The following is a 21,323-nucleotide window of genomic DNA, read 5'->3' on the forward strand; positions in this document are numbered from 1 at the left end:
ATTGACTCAGTGATGAATCTAAAGGAATAAGAATGAATCAGACTCAAGGAGTCATAGAAACTGTCCAGAGATATTTTCTGATAGTTTACAGACTTGCATATAGAAATTGGGAATTAACTATGTAGTCAGTATTAATTAGGGAGTAGTATTGATTTTATTCCTCTTATATGATTATTCTTCGATTTTACTTATAGACAAGTTTAAGAAAGAAATACATAAAGCAAGTGGCATATTGAAAGAAACATGTAGATAGAGATTTTATGTTTTGCTGCATTAAACATTACATGAAAAAGCAGCATAATGTGCTGAAAAAGAATAGGGGATTTTTAGTCTAAATATGAAGGCTCTTCGTATCTTATGCTTCGTATCTTATGCTTTTTGTTTCTAAGCACATATGTGTGTGTGTGTGTGTACATATATATACACATATATACATATATATACATATATATATACACACACACATATATATACATATATATATGTATATATGTATATAAACATATACATATATATATATGTATATGTATATATGTATATATACATATACATATATATATTGACTTCCAGACTGAGGTCTCTGGTGTGTTTTTCTCCCTTGAACCACTGCCAGATCTGTAAATTCAGCCTTCTCAAGAACACCTCAAAGCCAACATACCCCAGCCTGAACTACAGGGTTCCTCTGTAATCTGTCAGTCACTCAGTGTATTCTACCTTAGTGAATGTTTCCATTATGTACCTACTTACATAAGGCAGAAACTTAGAAGTAATTCTTGAAACCCTTCTTTTTCACTGCCCCTCGCCCTTCAAGTCTGTCACTTTTATCCTAAGTATTCTGATTCTGCTCATTTCATATCATTACCATTACCATTTTGTAAGGCCGACTGCCATTCTCTGACACCTGAACTACTTTCATAATTTCATAACTGGCCTTCTCTCATCTTCTTTTGCTTCCCTCACCAAATCTATACTTCACTCAGAAACCAGAGTGATTTTTATATGAAAACGTGTTCTCTCATTTAGAATCATTTATGCTTTCTCATTGCTACTAAAATAAAGACCAAGTTGCTTAATATGGTCTTGTTTAGAAGTCCGTGATATGGTCTTCTAGTTTCATCTTAACGTCAGGCATCTTACATCATACACTCCTTCCCTGGACTTCAGGTGCACTGGCTCTCTTCCAGTTTCTTAAATCCAGTTCCTTTCCTAGGATCTTTTCATAGATTTTCTCTTCCCAGAAAACTCTTCTTTTATTTTTCCCTTTCACCAATCCATTCTCACTCATCTTTGGATCTGAACTCAAACATAACCTCCTCTGGGAAGACTTTCCCTACTTTGAAGAATAGGTTTGGTTCCTTTGTTATATATTATTATAGAACCATGTACCTTTCATTCAGAGCTGTCATAACACCTGTTGTTTTACATTTATAATTTGGTAATGGCCTATTTCTCCCCACCTCCGGGTGACTGCAACTCCATGAAGGCAGAATATAGTTTTGCTTAATATGCTAGCTTCAGGATGTAAGGAAGCGCCTAGCATGAGCAGGTGATCAATATATATGTGTTGAGTAGATGAATGGACTATTTGGGCTTCAGTCTCTCCATCTATAAAATAGGGATCAGTAAAATAGGGGAAATTGTAGATGTTGGTAATAAATTTAAAGAGGATGCTTATAGGTCAAATCATATAATATATTGTAAGCTGTAAGTCATTATTCCATTGTAAACTATTTATTATTAAAATGCTAACTCTTTTATTATATACATTTTGACAAGTGAATTTAAGTATTTAGACTTAAGAGAAATGAAATCATTCCCACGAATCTATTGTATTTATAATTTGGCATTGAAAGAATCTGAAAACTCTGAGCTCTCTTAAAAACATAGTTACGATGAAGACGATAATGATAAAGATGATTGGTAACATTTATTGAATGCTCTCATATGTACCTTTTCCTATAGGATACGTAATGCTATTACTCCCATATTACAGATAAGGAAATTTGCCCAAGGTCATTCCTGTAATAAGTCCAGAGCCAGATATGTTTGATTTCAAAGCTTATTTGTCAATTGCAAAATTTGTAAGCAACTCCAGAAACTTTAAAAGTGCACAGAGGCAAGATATATTTCTTTGAGATTATGCAGTTCTACATTCCTCATTCTTAGTATATTACTTTGACTCTTCCTTCATGGATAATATTGAAACTGCCACATTATTCTCTTCCATATCCATACTTACCTATAATTGTATTCATATTTTTTTCTTCCCTTCAACCTGAGAGGAAGAAGTTAGTCTTTCTTTCCTTGGATAAAATTCTTATTTGCACTTTTGTCTCAGGCTATTGGCTGTTGGTATCATCTAATTTTGCCATTTCACCCATCCCTCTGTTTTCTGATTTTCCCTTCTTGCATCCTTCTTAATAATTTGTAAACATGCTTGAAGCTTTTTTATTTAAACAAGCATATAAACCCCAAACTTCAAAATCTTTTTCTGATGCCCTCCAACTTTAGCAGTCTTGCCTTTACTATAAATCCTATCCCAATGGGTACAATTTATTTCTCTCCATTTCCTCCTCAATACTTTGAAGTATAGAATCAAACTTCACTATTAAAACTGCTCTCACCAATATCATCAGCGACTATTCTATCTTCAAATCCATTGATCTGTTTTTAGACCTAACTCTATTTACTATTTCTCTAAAGACTTTGGAATTTTTTTATGAATTCTAAAACACCAAACTTTTCAGTCTCTTCTAACTCCTTCGTCACTCTTCTAAAAAGTTTCTTTTCCTACTTTTCTTGCTCTGTACTGACCTTAAAATATTGCTACTCTCCAAAGGTTCATCTTTTACCCCTTTCTGTATTTCCTCTACATATATAAACACAGTACCTCTGCTTCTGTGGCTTCAATTACTGCATTCAAGACAATAACTTGTATATTGTTTTTCAAGTTTTGGTTTTTCTACTAGGCTTCAGGTCTGTGTATACAACTGCATACTGGTCATCTTCTCCTGTGTCCCATAGATTTTTAAAAATGCAGCATGTCCAAAACAGAACTTTCTATCTTAGACTACTCAAATTTGCTGTTTCTTCTATAACTCTTGTCTTAGTCAATGATGGAATTATCTATTATTTATTCAAATCAGAAAAATCAAAGTCTTCCTTATCTCTCTTTTTTTCACTTTCCTCTGAAATGTTTCTCAGACCTGCTCTGTGGATCTTTACTAATGCTTAGATAAGGCCCAGATCATTTTGCAAATAGACTGTTTCAATACCTGATATCTATCTAAACATTCTTGCTCTCATTCTCCTCTTTTTAAAGTCCCTCCTTCACATCGATGCCAGAATTACCCTTGTATAATATAATTCTGATTGTATAACTCTTGTTCTTAACAATATTACATGGGCTGAAGTAACAGGTCCATTATGAGGTCCCAAACAATCTAAGCCTTGTCTCCCAGTACAGTTCCCTTCTAATATGATATTAAATCACTCACTATTCTCCGAACCTCCTTAACTGTGCTCTTTCTTCCTAGAATGCCATTTTCTTTCTCCGCCACTCAGAAAATGTCTATGACTATTTCAAGTTAAAATTTAATTCCTTCTTAAAGCTTACTTTATGTTCTTTGAAAGAATTTGCCTCTCCTCTGAGCACATATAGCAGTTGATATTTTGATTGCAGTATAGATTATATGGTGTAGTAATCTCTAGCTTAAGTCTTCTGTTTTTATGTTTTTTAGAGTCACAATGACTACCCTTCTGTCTCCATAATTCATTGCATACCAATTTCCATGTACACATTTTTGCGCAGTAAAGAAACAGAAAAGATACACAATCATTGATCACTTAATCATTTAGTCAAATGTGGAATTTGTAATTGTTTTCCTTTTCCATATTCCATTCTGCCTATTTACAATGCCAGTAAAGAACAGCTTTTTATAAATTAATCTGCACAATAAAGAGTACGGTGGTTTGGGCAAACATTTTTGTGAAACATTTTCCCAAGGAAACATTTTAGAAGCTAAGGCACTGCCTGTTAAATATTGCTTTTCTTCCAGCAAAACAATAATTTTACATCATGTGGGATGGCAAGTTCTGGTACTTTGTCAAATTTTTATTTAAGTTTCTCCTGTAATCCTCTGGTGCCAATTCAGAGTTGCTATTTTTAAATGAATACTTTTCTTGAACTGCTTTTTAATTCCTTGGGTAATTTCTGCTTGTTATTAGCAGTTGAATAGTTGTGCCTGTGCATCAGAGTTCAAGAAAACATCAACTATCTGCCAAAAACCACAGATCTTAGCCCTTCATCTCTGATACTCTGACAGTACCGTCTTCTCTAATGGAAGTATGAGCATATTCTTGGCATTCGGTAGTGGAAATATTAACACCCTCTGGCCCACAATAGGTAAATTAAATCTCAACATGTTTCTTGCCAAAAATAAACTCAAAGGAGGTGGTGCATCTTTAGACAGGATTAAGTAAATAGTAATAGTAAAAATTCTCCAAGCAAAAAATGGAGCACACTAGTTCTCAAGAGGTTAAACCACTGGAAAAAAAAAAAAAAAGAGAAAAAATACAGATCTCTGAAGAACTCACTCTGACAACTCACTTAACAAGCACATACTGTTTGTTCTCTTTGAATTTAGAGAGGTTGAAAGGTTCATTTCTGGAAACAGCTTGTCCTCAAGTTTTTTAATAGTTCACTTAAATTGAGAGTGGGGAGTCATAGGATGAATACAATGGAAATACTCCAACCTTTTCAGTGACCTTCTTTGGTGCAATGATAAGAAACTGTCCAATGTGCAAATAAATCAAGTTTCTACTAAGTTCCCTGAGTGACACTTAATAAATGGCACTGCACTCTGAAACTTGTCCCTATAACCTCTAAATGTCTGATTATTCAGAAAAAAAGAAATTACACAGTAAAGTAGAAACATCCAAGCATGGTGAATTAGTTAAGTACTGCTATTTACCATAATAAAACTATTCAGGATAGTTTTATTTACATGTTTAACATGTAAATAGCTTAGAGAATCTATGTAAGAAGGCTGTAAAGCACAGTGGTTTAGATCATAAGCTCTAACTCTCTGGATTGAACCCTAGCTCTTCTATTTACTAGTGTCACATTGGGCAACTTAACCCCTGTCAGCCTCAGCTTCCTCTTAGGTAAAATTGGAATTATAACAGTATTTGTCCCATAGAATTATTGTAGATATTAAAATGAGATAGTACTAAAGAGCATTAAGTAAAAATTACCTTTTTATACTTAAAATATTAAGTAACTTAAATAGATTTTCAACATCTGTTTAGGAAGAGACAGTTCACTATAAGCAGAATTATGCTTCATTATCAGGGGTCAGAGAATATTGAAGTCTATCCAGAGAATCTTCTTAATTTATAAGAAAGAAAACTGAGCAGTATTACAAGCTTCATTCAGATAAAGACTTTTTAAATGAAATATGCCATGAACTTTACAGAAAAAAATTAGTTGACACATTTAAATGTCTTTTAAATACAACAAAGTACATCTTAAGAAAACAATAATAAATTGCAAAAAAAAAATCCTGCCAGTTGATATTTTAGAAACTTTAGAAAGTTGTCCCCCAAGAAAATTGTGCTTTAGAGATATTATAGAGATTCATAGTTTTCACCTTCACAATTAATCTTTCAAAATTTTTAATAGCTTCGTTGAGATATAATTCAAATGCTATACAATTCACTTGAAGTGTACAATTCAATGGGTTTTAGCATGTTCTCAGAGTTATGCAACCATAACCACAATAAGAAACCTCATATCCATTAGCAATCATTTCCCATTTTCTCCCAACCATCCCTAGCCTTAGGCAACCACTAATCTTTCTGTCTCTATAGATTTGCCTATTCAGGACATTTCTTATAAATGGAATCATACAATATATGGTCTTTTCTGAATGGCTTCTTTCACTTAGCATATTTTCAAAGTTCATTTGTGTTGTAACATGTATTAGTATTCAATTCTTTTATTATTGAATAATATTACAGTGGGTGGATAGACCACATTTTATTTATCCGTTCATTAATTGATGGCCATTTGGGTTGTTTCTACTTTTTGGCTACATGAATAATGCTGCTATGAAAATTAATGTATGAGCGTTTGAATGGAAATACCTTTCATTTATCTTGGGTATATACCTAAGTGTGGAATTGTTGAGTGATTATGGTAACTCAGTGTTTAATGTCTAAGGAAATGACAAGTTGTTTCCCAAAGTGGCTGCACCGTTTTACATTTCCATTTTACATTCTTGTCAACACTTATTATTATTTGTCTCTTTGACTACAGCCATCCTATTGAATATGAAGTGGTATCTCATCGTGGTTTTCATTTGCATTCCCCTAGTGGTTAATGATATCAAGCATCTTTTAATATGCTTATTGAACATTTGACTATTTTCTTTGAGGAAATGTCTATTCAGATCCTTTGACCGTTTAAAAAATGGGTTATTTATCTTTTTGTTGTTGAGTTGTAAGTGTATTTATATATTCTGATACAAGTCCCTTATCAGATATATGGTTTGCCAAATTTTTCTCTTAATGTATGAATTATTAACCTCACATTTGAACAAACTTTCTATTAAATAATCAGTTCAGGAATGACAAAATAATAATTAGGTTAATATTTTAAGTCTTACTTGAACAAAAAATAATTAGAATTTAGTAAAAAATATTTGCAGATTTTGGCTTTTCTTATATATCTAAATCAAGAAAAGAGGTTAAATAGAAATAAGAACCTGTCTTTGCCAGAATGGTCTTGAAACACAAGCATGAACTGTGATTGATCTCAATGAAACCAATCAATTGTAATTGATTTTCTTATCATATTATTCTCTTATTAATTCATTCAACTGTACAAGGCCATGGAGGTCATAAAGATTATAGATGATTTCCTCAGATAACATAATTTAAATGTTAAAGTGATTTATTCAATACTAAATAATTACTATGTCCCAAGTATTATTAAGCCCTTGGGAAATAGAAATACTAAGATGATCTATTTTGCCTTCAGTAGCTCTCAGTCTAATGTGGGCTAAATTGCATGTTTCACATGTTATATGTAAACACATTGCAACAAAATGTAATTTATAATGTGATAGAGCACTGTACTAGGTAGAAGTGGTCAATTCTAGGATCTACAGAAGAAGCCTTACAAAAAAGGAAAAGCTCTCAGCTAAACTAACAAAATAACATTCTTTCTTTTCCTTCCTTCCTTCCTTCCCCTTCCTTCATCCCTTCCTTCCTTCCTTCTGCCTTCCTTCTTCCTTCCTTCCTTCAGCACTTTCTTTCTTTCTTCCTTCTTCCTTCCTTCCTTTTCTTTTCTTTCTTCTTTCTTTCTTTCTTTCTTTCTTTCTTTCTTTCTTTCTTTTCTTTCTTTCTTTCCAACTTTCTTTCTTTCTTTCTTTTTCTTTCTTTTTCCTCTCCTTTTCCTTCCCTTCCTTCCTTCCCTTCCCTTCCTTCTTCCCCTCCTCCTTCCCTTTCCTTTCTTTTCTTTCTTTTGCTCACTCTTTCACCTTCATCTATCATCTCTCTATCATCTATCTATCCAACCATGCATCATATATTTATGTGTCATCTATCAAGGAAGAGTGGGCATCTGGCCACACATTAATTAATGGAAGACACCATGAAACTGAAGAGAATCTTCAATGTGAGAGGTACGAAAAAATATAAAATTCTAAGAAAATTGGAGCTTTGAAGACTGAGAGGAAGATAGTAACTCTTATAAATAGTAAGAAAAGAAAACTCTCCTCTTTTCTCACACTAGAAGTTTTATAAATTTATAATTTTAAAGTAAACCTGAATAAATCAGTTTGAAAGCCCTTTGTGTCACTCTCTTTCCTACTTTTCTCCTTCCATCAGAACCTTCAGAGACAATTCAGAATAGAACTGGGTTCCACAATTCCTCTTTAACTCTATAGATTGCAGACTTTCCTCATGGCATCAGGGAGCTGATGCTATCAAGACAGATTTAAAATGTCTCTTTTCTTGGCTTTGAATATAAAATAGAAGCCAAGGAAGAGCTGCTTCTCCAAACCAGAGCCAGCTACCACACTTGTTCCCTTATGCTTTTCTGTAACTAGAAAACATCATTACCCCACCCTTAATCTCTCATACCCATGCATTTTCCTGAGGAAACATCTAGAAAATATATAAGGGGTAGTTTTTTCTCCCTTTTATTCTTATAATTATCATTGACATATTAATTGTATACCTACTATAAGCAAGGTATTTTACCACACTTTGCATATTTCAATACTAAAAGATATGGTTCAATTTTTAAGGAATTTTTTTCTTTTGAGAGAAGTAGAGAATTTTATTTTTCCATATTTCATGTTCTTTTGTTATTTCTTTAAAAGCAATAGACTCTTTTCATTTAAGAAACTATAACTATCAATATATTAATATATATTGTGTCTGCCATACTAAACTTCAAGTTTAGTATGGCAGACACAATTCTAGCTTACATTTGTTTAAAGTTTATATTTCTAGTTTACATTTACCTAAATTTAATATCAAAAGTTATTGAAACTGGAAACAAATAGACATTCTACTAAATTAATCATATAGTTCCATATTTCTTCTCTTCAAATAAATTTTTGTCATCAGTAATATCATGCTTGTTATGTAATTCTTACCTGGAAGTTAAAAGTCCAAGTGCCTCCAAAGGGTGAGAAAATTTCCATCTTCTCAAAATGATATGTATTTCTGAAACAGTTTTTTCATCCCATCCAGGGGCACTACCCAGCACCAAAGGAAGGGAGCAGTTTTCATTATTGCAGTAGAAACGATAAAACCATAAGTATCTTCTCTTTTCCTCAGTGAGTCTGCAAGACCAGATTGGAAACTGTAATTTATTGGAGTTTTCTACACTAACAAATGTTGCTGTGAACACACAACGTAAAATCTTATCCTAGTTTTTAAATTTTATTTTAGTTTATTTTTTAAAAAGTCCTTTATCTTCTTAGAACAGTTTGATAGGTTATTTCATCAGCTTATTTTCCCCTAACTTTATTCTTTTATAGAAAAAAAAATTTAAAAATTAAAAATTAAAAAAGAAAACAGAAAAGTTTCCTTCAGATAGCTCACATTTATTTTTCCTCCCTGTTAAACTTGTTACTTTTTTAAAAAATGTCATTTTGGTTGGCAAAAGCTCTGTCTCCTTTAGGGCAAACCAAATTTATCTGAATCCTGCAACATATACTACTTAGAAGGAGGTAAGCAACCATTTACTCTCTTACTTTCTTTACAAATTAACTTAGACCCAAGTGGGCCTGCAAAAGAAATGGTGTATTGTAAAGATAAATTCCCTCACTTCAAGTTTCATCAGAGTTCAGAAAATTCTTTACTCTAAATCTCAAAAACAAAGATCTTAGTTCATCCCTGGATTCTGGCTTTGAATTCTCAGAGTTCATTGGAAATTTGGATTTAAAATGCATTAAAAGTCCAAGTTTATGGACAGAAGATCTAAATCTATGACTAAAGCTATTGACTTACTGACAGTTTATCATGTTTTGCTCACAATCCTGCAGAGGTATTCAGAACCACAGTTCAACTAAAGAACAGCATTTTTCACATGACAATGACAGCTCTTGAACACTATCTTCTCTGAACTGATACTTTGCTGTTCAGCTCAAATTAGCTAAAACTCCCAACAATGGCAATGAGATATATTAAAAATTTTAAAAATCAATGATACTCTACAATTTCTTTTAAAGCCATCTTCATCTGCAAAATGAAACAATTGGGTTATAGATCATTTCAAAGGTATGTCTGGGCTCCTTTCCTGTTTGTCACTACCTTCTTCACCAGAAAATCCACAGAAGAAAAAAATTCCAAAACAAAATTTTGCTAAATTACTAAAACAAACTATTTTGTTCTGATTAAATTATTTTCCTTCAATACTGAATGATGTTTTTTTCCCCCATTAACTTATTTTATTGAAGCATAATTTACATAAAAGAAAATGCACAGATTCGGTTTAAATATTTTGACAAATTCATATATATTGGATAAAAACCACAATCTTATCAAGATATAAAACAGTTTTCTCATGCCACCAGAGGCAAACACTGGTATGATTTCTTGCACTCTATATTAATATTTGGCTTATTTCATTCAGTATAATATTATGAAAATTATCCATGTGGTTGAGTTAATCAGTATATCTTTGAGAAGATCACATTTAAGTAAAAACGTACAGGATGAGACAATTCAGTCATGTGAAGAACTGAGGAAGGAGTATTTCGGGTAGAGGTGAACACCAAATAAAAAGCTCTTGATATGAGAGAGGGACTAGCACATTTGAAATATATGAAGGAGACTGATATCACTGGCTTGAAGTGAATGAGGAAAAGAGCAATACAAGTTGAAATTAGAGAGCAGGGCAATAATAAGATTACCCAAAACAGAACTCTTGATCCTACTCACAATCTCTCTTTTAGATAACCCAAACTTATTCTTCCATCAGAAATTGACTCAACACCTGCTTTGATCAATTCAAACCTTGGATCCTCCATTGACTTAACTGAGTCCCTAGTTTCTCAAGGGGCTTATCCCCTAATTACTATTAACCATCAAGTCATGTCTTCTCAACTGCCAAAATATGCCTCTCAAATCTAGCCATTTCTTCCAATGTCCACTACCATCACCTTAGTTCTTGCCACCAGGACCACTTGTCTTAAGTATTACACTAACTTCCTTGCTGTACTGCTTGCTTCCACTCTTCCTTTCCAATACATTCTTCAACTTGTGATCAAAGGGATCACTTAAAAAAGTTATTCAGATCCCAAGACTCCCTTGTTCAAAACTTTTAAATGATTTCTCATTCTTGGAATAAAATGTCTTATCATGTTACAAATTTTATTACAGTATTTTTATAAAGAGTTCTTTTCTTAGCTTTATGCTTTTGGCATGTTATTAATGAGCACAGTCAGCTGTGGCTTAGATATTGCCAAGAAGTGAGTACAAACACCACTAATTCTCTTATAGTTCTTCTTGGGGTTTTGGTTTTATTCAAAGAATTACTGCTGGACAAAGTAAAGCACTCTTTAGTCACTAATATCATGCTATTAAAACATGATTTATTTCTGTACTTTTAAAATTTGCTAGATAATTAAATTTTCCTTTTTTCTGTTTACTAAAACAACTTTATATCTACTCGAAGGATGGTTAAGCAATGGTTTATCCCTGTTAAATGATGATATATATCTAATCACTCTGCTTTGTTATTTGAACTGAATGATTTCTAATCTTTTTATTTTCCTCTGATTAAAGTTAAAATTGTTTAATACTTCAGGAAAAGAAACTAAAACAAAACAAAACAAAACACATTGCAGCATTATTCACAGTGACCAAGACATGGAAACAACCAAAGTGCCCTCGATAGATGATTGGATAAAGAAGATGTGGTACATACATACAATGGAATATTACTCAGCTATAAGAAAAGATGTAATACTACCATTTGTGACAACATGGATGGATCTTGAGATTATCATGCTAAGTGAAATAAGTCAGACGGAAAAAGCTGAGGACCATATGATTTCACTCATATGTGGGATATAAAACTGAAAGCAACAAACGAACAAGACAAACAAAAACTCATAGATACAGACAACAATTTAGTGGTTACCAGAGAGAAAGTGGGGAGAGGGAAGGTAGATAAAAGTAAAAGGAGTCAAAAATATGGTGACAAGAGGAGATTTGACTTTGGGTAGGAACATGCAATGCCATATACATGTGACACGTTATTGAATTGTACACTTGAAACCTATATAATTTTATTAACCAATGTCACCCCAATAAATTTAATTTTTTAAAAAAGAAACATACAAAATTACTAATTTAGCTCCTAAACATTAATTAATTATTCCACAGGTATGACTTTAGGAAATGAAAAGAGTTATGTGAGAGGGAAAGTTTACTCTTTAAAGTTATGAATACTCCCAATATGATTGATGGTATCATGAATAGCAGGCAACGTTCGCTCACAAGACCTGGGTCACTCACAGTAAGGGAGACTGCTTCTGTGAAAGTTTGGCAATATGTTTTAAACACTCTTTCGGTGGTTCTTCAAGATTGCTTAAATTTTCTTCAGAATCAAGTTTCATATACTCCCACTCAGTAGCTGGAAAGTCAATCTGAAATAAAGAAATGGTTTGCCATGTACTGAATGACTCAAAAGTGCATTATTAATTTAATAATGTCCATGTTAGATTTGTAGAAAATGAAAAAATCCTATATTTCGTGTGCTATGTATTATTTAAAAATAAGTTTAAAAAATTATTAGGGTTTAGACATGGTATTTAAATATACATAGTATTTAGCAAATCTTCAATTATTTATAAAATCGGCATAAATTAGTAATCTGTAATGTCTGAGGAAAAGTGAGAAAAATAATAATAAATGGACTTTTCATAAAGTTCAATATGTTATGTTTTTACTTAATGTTGAAATTATAGCCTTTCTACATTTTGGAATGAAAATATATCTCTATTATTAAATGATCAAAATTATAGATGGTAATTATATTTTTTTATGTATTCACACGGAAAAAAAAGTTTATGTCAGTCTCTACTTCATAAAAGTCATTGAGCCATTTTGTAGACATGAGTGAAATCTTCTTTGGTAAAGACCTGTTTTGCAAGTAAATAAGCAATGGAATAGTTTTGCATTGGCTCTGTAGTTCACATTTATAGACAGGACCAGAATATAGGTCTACTTATTTCAAAATAAATAGATAATCTAAAAGCACAGAGCTGAAACCACTTGGACAGGCATAGTATAATATTTTCATTGCTTGGAGGAGAAAATCAAAGATTAGGTGACTTGTTCACAGTCAGGAAGTTTTTTTTTAAAGAGCTAAGACTAAAATCCAGATTTCCTAACTCTAGATCTAATGTCTTATTCTCTGAGACTCATACTAACTCCTTAACTCAAACACTGGTTGCAGAACTCAATTCTAATTGTCTCACTATCTCATAATATTTAGGTTAAAAAATTCTGCTCTAAATTTAGCTGTATATAATTAGAATGATACTGGTTATTAAGGGTTTTAACTTTAATACTTTACTAACTCATTGTATTTTGTATATTTCATCACCAAATAAAAATATCCAGAGACGTTTTCCTTTATGTCTATATCATTTGAAATTATATTTTGTAAAAATAAAATGATCTAACTTTTTCGCATACTCTTGAATATTTACATGTCCTCTCCACCCCCCGACCTCTGCCGGCTTCTGTAAGATAAATTCAGATATGGCTCCAGATGTCTACTTGGAAATCTATGCTGCTGTTAAATATTTGAAACTTTTCTTCGGATCCCACTTACCAGCATCTGTGTTCCTAAAGCAGCTTTCCCCCTCATCTGAGAAGAATCAAGGAGAGTCTCATCTGATAGTCCCTCTTACTTCTCCCACACACATCACTGCCACTAATAAAGATCCTGATAATCATGAATTTATATTGACAAAGTTTTGGCAATGATCACTTGGAAGATTTCTTTTGTTAAGCTGAGGTGGTTTATATCTGGCAAGAAATAGTCTGAGAAAAAAATACATTCATTCTCTAAAATAAAGGTAGTTGTCTTGTTACAACTGAACATTTGCTGATCAGTACGCCATCACGTCGAGTGTCTGTGATTGTGCCAAGATCACACCTCAACAACTACTCTTTTTTATCTTTGTGTCTTCAGATTAGAAGTAGATCTTTGGCTACCATCTTGTGGGGACTTCCTCCCTCCTTCAGATCAGAAGGCACATTATTTTCTTAGTATTATTTTCGTCTTCTGTTTTCAACATCTTGTTGTTCATCTTGCTAAACTTTGTCTCTCATATTCTTCACCCCAAACCTGGAAACTTAAGAGCCTAGAGACTCTATTAGCTTCCTCTAGAGCAGCGTTCCTTTCCTGAGGGCAATTTTATCCCAGCACCTGCTCCCAATATTTGATAATACCTGGAGGCATATTTGATTGTCAGAACTAGGGAGGTGCTACTGGCATCTAGTGGGTAGAATCCAAAGATGCTGCTATATATCCTACAATGCACAGAACAGCCCCCACAACAAAGAATTATCTAGTCCAAAATGTCCATACTGCCAAGGTTGAGAAATCATTTTCTAGAGAGTGCTGGCCAGCAATTCTAAGTTTTCTCTATAGAGCTGGCAAGTCCATATTCCCTGCATTTCCATGAATGGGAGTGGCCATTCAGGTATCTGACCAGTATAATAACTTATAATCATGAACAAATAAGAAGCTCTCAACAGTAGGAACCAAAGCCTGGAATCATTAGCCATCTTTCATTCATGATCACAAATCATAAAAAGTAGAGAGACTTTAAGAGAAAACAAAAGTATAATAGATGGATTTTGTTTGCAGTTTCTCTTCCACTACTCAGCTAATTGCTAGTAATTTAGGAAATGTACGATAGAAGAGATTTTAAGGAACATGACACAATGCAGAAGCAGGTGTGAGTAAGGTACCAACTTAATAATATATACCAATGACTGCTTTTAGACAATGAAAAAAATGAATGCACATAATGAGTATATTGATGGCAGCACTTCATCCATCCCTTTCCTTCATGATTGTATTGGATGGGGAATAGTTTGAAATCACTATTATGTAAGCTGGAATAAAAGTACTTTGAGAATACTGAATGCAAAATAAAAGCTGTGAAGATTTTATAAATCCCAGTGGCTAGAGGAAGAGAGGACGATTAAAATGTGTGATCCTAGAAGAAAATTGTTTCTTTAATTGACAACAAGCTACTTATCAACCGATATTTGCTATGTGTACTTTAATCTCACAGCCTAGCACTTACCTGTAGGGTCACTGGGGATGGCTGACTTGTATCCCAGATTCCCGGAGCTATCATTTCTATGGGAGGCTCACTCTGTAATGTCATGCTAAGTAGCATAGACCCAAGAATGACTTTGCTGCAAAAGACAACACATACAGACAGACAGGAGTCACTTCATGAACAAAACTATTATTATCTATAAATGTCTTCTTTTGGAATATAAACATAATCAGCTATTTTAGTGGCTTCATTCAGTAGCAGGAAGAGAAATACAATATTCTATAAACCTAGACACTGATTAATAGTTCATCTCTAATACACCACATGCATGGCTATGTTCATAGATGCCTACATTTATTTTCCACATGACCAACTTGTTTCCACAATGGTTTTGAACTGGCAGCATTTATTCTTAATTTCCAACAGTGCTGATTACAAAATGGAACTAAGAATTTCATATTTATATTCTTGGAGTTATGACTGCCTTAAGTCAATAAAGATGTTAACTCTTTAGAACATTTTTTCCCCCACATAATGACTAAATTCCCCGGGCATCTTTAAAGATATGAGTTCTAAATTTATAGAGAAAAGATTAAAATTAGTATATGATCTGCAGAATCAAACATTTTGGAGACTTCACGGGAGAAATACTTCTTTATGCATAAACAGAAAGATTATTCATATTCTGAATCATTGAAAATATATTGTAAATTACCATAGTAAGTGAGAATGCATACAGGAAAAGACTTTAAATAGGAAAAATTCATGGATGATTTTAACAGCTTCAGTAATAATCAGTAAAAATCCGCAGTTTCTTACAGGAATTAAAAAAGAAGCTATACCTGGCTGTACATATGAATTAAATTATTGTAAACTGTTCCAGAGATCACTGAGAACAGTCTTTGATTCTAAAATACCAAATTAAAATGTAGAAATGAAAATCAACAAAATTAATTTTAAATTTATAAGGAACTTTAAGCATCAGACAAGTCTTTTTGAAAACAACACAGAATTCTATCTTGTTATTTAACAGACAATATACAAAATATGGGAAAAAAATCCAGCAAAAAAGCTTTTCATTAAACTTTTGGTTTTCTAAGGCCTGCCTTCTTCATTTTCCATATCTAAAGATATTTTTAGCAAGTAACTGCCCAAGGGAGTAAAATTTGTAAAAATTAATGGGCAAATATTTTTGTATAAGCCAAGAATACTCTTCTAGCAGAATGAATTTTGAGTCTCTTTATCCTTTTGTTCCATCCCTTTTTCATCTGGAGAATCTTTTTTTTTTTTTGGTATACTACTATCAGGAGGCCACGATGGTTAGCAAGATAAAAATCAGCTTAATGGGGTAAAGATTAGAAAATTATTAACGTGATTTTCCTTTTTGCCTTTTGAATTATATAATCTTCTTCCAAATACTTTGAAGTATCCATGTGCTCGGGAAAAACTTTGTATTAGTTTTAGTCAGAATGCAAAAGGAAGGAGAAGGTCTGACACCGAACTCAGAGGGCTCAGATGTCAATGTTCTCCACAACACTCATAGAAAATATGGTAAAGGGTTAACAGGAGTGAGGGAGGAAGGTGTGGTGTGTTGGATGGAGAAAGTGGTTAAGAAAAGGCCACTATTTTCTGGCAATTTTGGATGGTGGGAAACTGAAGACAGAGAAGGAGGGAACAGGGTGAGCTTGGCCAACATAGGTGTCCCAATTTCCCCCTCTCCTGGAATGCCGTTAGGTGGGGGGAGTGTTAGATAAGTGAGTATAGCATAATGTTGAAGGCAGAGGTGTGTGCTTTTTGCACTCTGGCCAAAGAATCTGTTTCTTTTCTGATCCTCGGTATCCAAATACTTCTTAGGAAGAGAATTATTTGGATGTCAGGAAGATTACTGAATGACTAAGCATTTTATCCAAAAGAGACTGAAAACTTCTAAAAAGACTATTTAAATTACTGAATTGACTAAATTTTTGTCGTCAATGGAAAGTTTTTTATCTCCTTGCTAGTTACAGGGTGGGTCATGAGGAAAAGTGTGCTATATTAATTGCATTTTTTTTTTTTGCATTTAAGTTGTGAAATGAGTTATATTTGTGTACTTACTACATTTATGTTTTAGTCATGCTTCACTCTGAAAAACTGAGTGGTCTAAGTTGATTCCTACAGAGCACGAGGTGACTCAAGAATAACTGTCAGTATGTTATTCCTCTCCTTGAATAGAGACTGGATCAACAGTCACCATGACTTTAATCCTGAGGTATATAGGGCAGAATGAAGTCAGAACACTTGACTCAGGTATGTGTATGAGGGGATGTATCAAGCCAAAGGCATAGGGAGAATGAACTTCTAGCTGTCCAACTGAGGCTGATACATAATTTAAGGCAGTTCAAGAAGGAAAGGATGTTTGGTACCATTCTTTGGGCTCTCTTTATGTTAGATATTAGCTAACTTATTTTCTGATAATAGATTTCACCTGAACATCTTTTTAGATATTGCAAGCATGGTAGACAGAGCAAATTTCTATAGACTTCTGTAAAGAGAAAATATGAGAAAGATGATTAGTGGAATTAAGATTAGAAGAGTGTTAATGGTCTCCCTAGGAGATTGTTCATTCAGGGTAGAGAAAATCTGCATTGAAGGTATTTACCACAATTTAGAGATGCTAAATTGTAGTAACTGCCACACTATTTGTTTCAAATTTAAGTAGGGAAAGTAGCTCATAAAAATTGTTGAGGTGAGGATAACACTTTCTTATTGTAATAAGGAGGCATTGTGAATACAGTATAGATGCAGTAGAAATCCTTTCTGCAAAAGAGAGGATTATAAAACTTCTGTGGGCAAAATTTTACTTTTGTACTTGTGACATATTTTTTATAGGCCTGAAGGTGAGTTTATGTGTTTGAAAATGTTGGTTTATTTTTATTTGTAGACATCCTTTCATGCAGCCATAACTGATATATCTGAGTTTGATCAGATATATCTGGAGCCCACAAAGATAGGAAACTTTTAATTCTGCATATTTTCAGATTGTATTTTATGTTAGAAAAAATAAAGATCAAGTGCCTATTATAACTCCATGTGGCCTTGTATGGGCAATTCAAACTGTAATAAATGAGATTTAATACCAAATGTTTATGGGCAGGGGTCATTCTGTGAAAGAAGTGAAATAAATGGCCTATATGCTATAATCTGGAGATACCTGCATCAAATGAATTGGGTTAGAATCTCTGTAACTTGGAGTAATGAGCACAGTGGGAGTCATGGCATCTCCCCCGTTGCCCCAATGATGGATTTCTGATTTCTTTAAAAGAAATGGATTTCTTTAAATTGTTTAGTTCAGGAGAGAGGCAGATTTTCTGATTTTCATGAGAAATGGTCTTTTGGAATTATATTTACAACAGCTTATTGAAGTGCTCTTTGAAATAACTAGTGTTTTTTGATGTGATGTCTTATCATTCACAATTCTGACACTTTCTCTTAGGAAAACACAACCTAGTGCCAGTCCCAAAGGGCATTACTTAAAAATGACCACTGTCTATGATCACTTGCATATAAAATATTTGCCAGTGGTAAGTGATGTATGACAAAACAACATGGAGGCAGTATTCTTACTATTATAACCATCTAGAAAAAGGCCATGAAGATTAGTTTGAAAGACAAAAATATTCCAAACATTTTATACTTTTAACATCTATCGATTACCTATTATGTGCAAAGTAGGGCATCAGATAGTGGAAAAGAATGGAATGGATTCAATGTTTTCAATGAAATATTATTCTACAAACATGCTAGACCTTACAAACACTGAAGTTGGACCTTTAGAGAAACTCACTCATGGAAAAAAGGACACCCGCCATGCTGCTCCTAGAGAGAAAGTAATGGAAGTTCTTAGACCACATATCAAATTTTTGAAATATCTGCTAACAGCAGTAGATACGACTTTCAAGGCAAAACTGTTTCTTATAGACTTTTGAAATTTTACTTCTATTCTAAATCTCCTATAGGGATTGATTTTTCCCCCAAATTCAATTTAGTAAACAAATCTCTAGTGGTTATCTATTTATAAGAGGTATTATGTAGGATGACAGATATTATAAAGATAAATCCATTCTCTGTCCTCAAGAAATATATACGTGGGAATGGGCTACAGCATGGAAGCAAATAATAGAGCAGCATGCACACACACACACACACACACCCTAGATCAGAATTAATCCAACAAAAGCAATTTAAACATTTTATCATGATTGTTTTGATGATAACTTATTTATATTGACTAAAGTTGGGAACTAAAAACTGGTGAAGAATTTTCTTAACATAGTTATATTACCAGATTTAAAAAAAATTAACAGGGGAAGGGAACAGTCTTTATAACAACATAAAAAATAACGATATAGTTTCTAATTTTTCAAAGGTCCTGTATTTTACAATTTGTTTCTAAAGCAAGTCTTGCCATATGAAAAATAACTAAACTGATTTATTTAAATACTTTTTTCCTTAATAGCATGGACAATCATGTAATTAACTTTATCAAATATTCTAGATATTAGTAATTCCAAATCCTTATGGTTATCATTAGTTAATTTTGCAATGGCCATCAGTTCTAATAGAATATCTTAACTCATAGTTGGCTTTCTTTGCTGAAAACAATATCATCTTAAAATTACCAAATATTTCTTCTTAGTAATAAAAAGTCAGTAAACCAGTTCATCATGTAATTTTGCTTCAGCCCAAATCCCATGATTTATATTGTTTCTAGACAATGGTATTGAGCTAAATAATTTTGAAGTACTAAATGCAGAGAAATTGGCTGGTTAGAGAAGGAAAAGCAATCGTATAGGTCGTGCCAGTACCTTTTCATTGTAATGATCCAGGGGACAAGTTGAACTTGAAGCCTGTTCTCAAAGCCATTTCTATATTTTGCTTTTCAGTCCCACTTTCAGTAGTCATGATTTATATTGAGCTACCTTGATTTTAGGATAAAATCTTTTTAATTTTCTCATTATTCCATATTTTGCAAGATATTTAGTTCCAAGGTGGTCTTTATTGAGACGAGAGCTTTATTAATCATAAATTATATACTTACTCTTTTGGAAACAATGGAAGGGAAGTCCAGGCCAATAATTCTGCATTGTTGGTTGCACAGATAATCCCAAACAGTTTTATAGTGAGCATAGATTCCCTCGGAAGTGACTTTATTTCGAGAGGAAAATTGATCCTTAAAATAAAAAAGTAGGTTATCTACCAGATTACAATGATATTTCATAAACATTTCCTTATAATGGTATGGGATAAAATTATTTAACTATATGAATTGAGGCATCCTCTTTAACTTTTGTGTTTAATCTTCTAAAGATGGAAATATAGCAGAAGTATGTAGAGTAATGAGACTGGTTACTCACTCATCGGGGATTGCCATAATTCTAATTTTTACATGTAAACTTTAAAAAAAAATTAGAATAACTTGGACATTTACTATTTATAAGCACAGAGGAAAGAATGGTTAACATTGTTTTAGAGAATGGAAAAAGGCAGCAAATAACTTGAAATAGGTCTTCAAGAGGAAGTTTGCTATAATCAAATGAAGATTTAGAAAAGAATATTCTAAGAAAAGAAAAGTGCATGGGCAAGGGCATACATGCATGAAAAGATTAAATATAGCTGATAAACAATGAGTGGCTCTTTGTGGTTAGAACAAGGGATATTGTCAAGTTGTGGGGAAGTTATGTAGGATACAATTAGAAAGATAGGTTGTTGCCAGAATGCTTAAGAACTGTGTATGCCAGGCAAAGAAATTCAAACTTTTTCCTAATGGCAAAAGAAAATATTTTAACAAGAGTCACAAATATAGAGAGTTGTTTACAATTTTAAATGTGGACTATTCTGGTTTATAATGAGATCCCAGGAATCTGGGAGATGATTGCTGAAATGCAATAGAAATACAATTTTTGGGTGTGTCAAGGTGAAGTAATTCCAAACTTAGACCTTAGAGCCTCAAGATAAGCATGGTGTTTAGCAGAGATCTATTTGTGAGACAAGGAAATGAAAGACATATTTTTTTAAGAGGCTAATACAGGGGAATATTTTTACTAGAAGATGAGAATGCTAGAGAGAAATGGAAAAATTGGAACAGAGACAAGAAGATAGGGGAAGATTCATGGAAAAAGATTCACCAAGGAATGGAAAGAAGAGAGGAGTGACTGGAAGAGCAATTGGGTGGCTTGTATTAGATGATATCTGATGGTGTTATGTATGAGGAATATGAACAGAATCCACTGGCCTTGAAATTCCCAGTTGAACTTTGATGTCAATTTGTTTAAGCAGTGTGTGAGGACCAAAGGGTATTGTCTAGCTGGAATGTGTTGACTGAGGTCGGGCCAGCTGAGGCCCCAGGAAATAGTAAGCATCTTTTTGCTTTAAGAGTTGACTGTCTAATCTGGATACTAGGTAACAGTCCTTACTCGGGTTGTCAAATAAGACATTGGTGATTCCCTTTTG

The 21,323-nt window shown here is 33.1% G+C and overlaps 1 protein-coding gene across 3 annotated transcripts in view; it reads right to left on the reverse strand.

Annotated features, from left to right (window-relative positions):
* PIK3C2G (phosphatidylinositol-4-phosphate 3-kinase catalytic subunit type 2 gamma) overlaps positions 1-21,323 on the reverse strand; it is a 275,531-nt gene that overhangs the window by 165,990 nt on the left and 88,218 nt on the right. For all 3 annotated transcript variants that reach the window (XM_039882575.1, XM_039882574.1, XM_039882573.1), the window contains 4 exons: positions 19,912-20,043; positions 14,856-14,970; positions 12,043-12,173; positions 8,670-8,858 (listed from right to left, as the gene is read on the reverse strand). In XM_039882575.1, coding sequence (XP_039738509.1) covers positions 8,670-8,858; positions 12,043-12,173; positions 14,856-14,970; positions 19,912-20,043 — 567 coding nt within the window. The remainder of the gene's footprint in view (positions 1-8,669; positions 8,859-12,042; positions 12,174-14,855; positions 14,971-19,911; positions 20,044-21,323) is intronic.

This window comes from Pteropus medius, unplaced genomic scaffold (assembly GCF_902729225.1).
Source record: "Pteropus medius unplaced genomic scaffold, Ma_sr-lr_union100, whole genome shotgun sequence".
NCBI classification, from domain to species: domain Eukaryota; kingdom Metazoa; phylum Chordata; class Mammalia; order Chiroptera; family Pteropodidae; genus Pteropus; species Pteropus medius.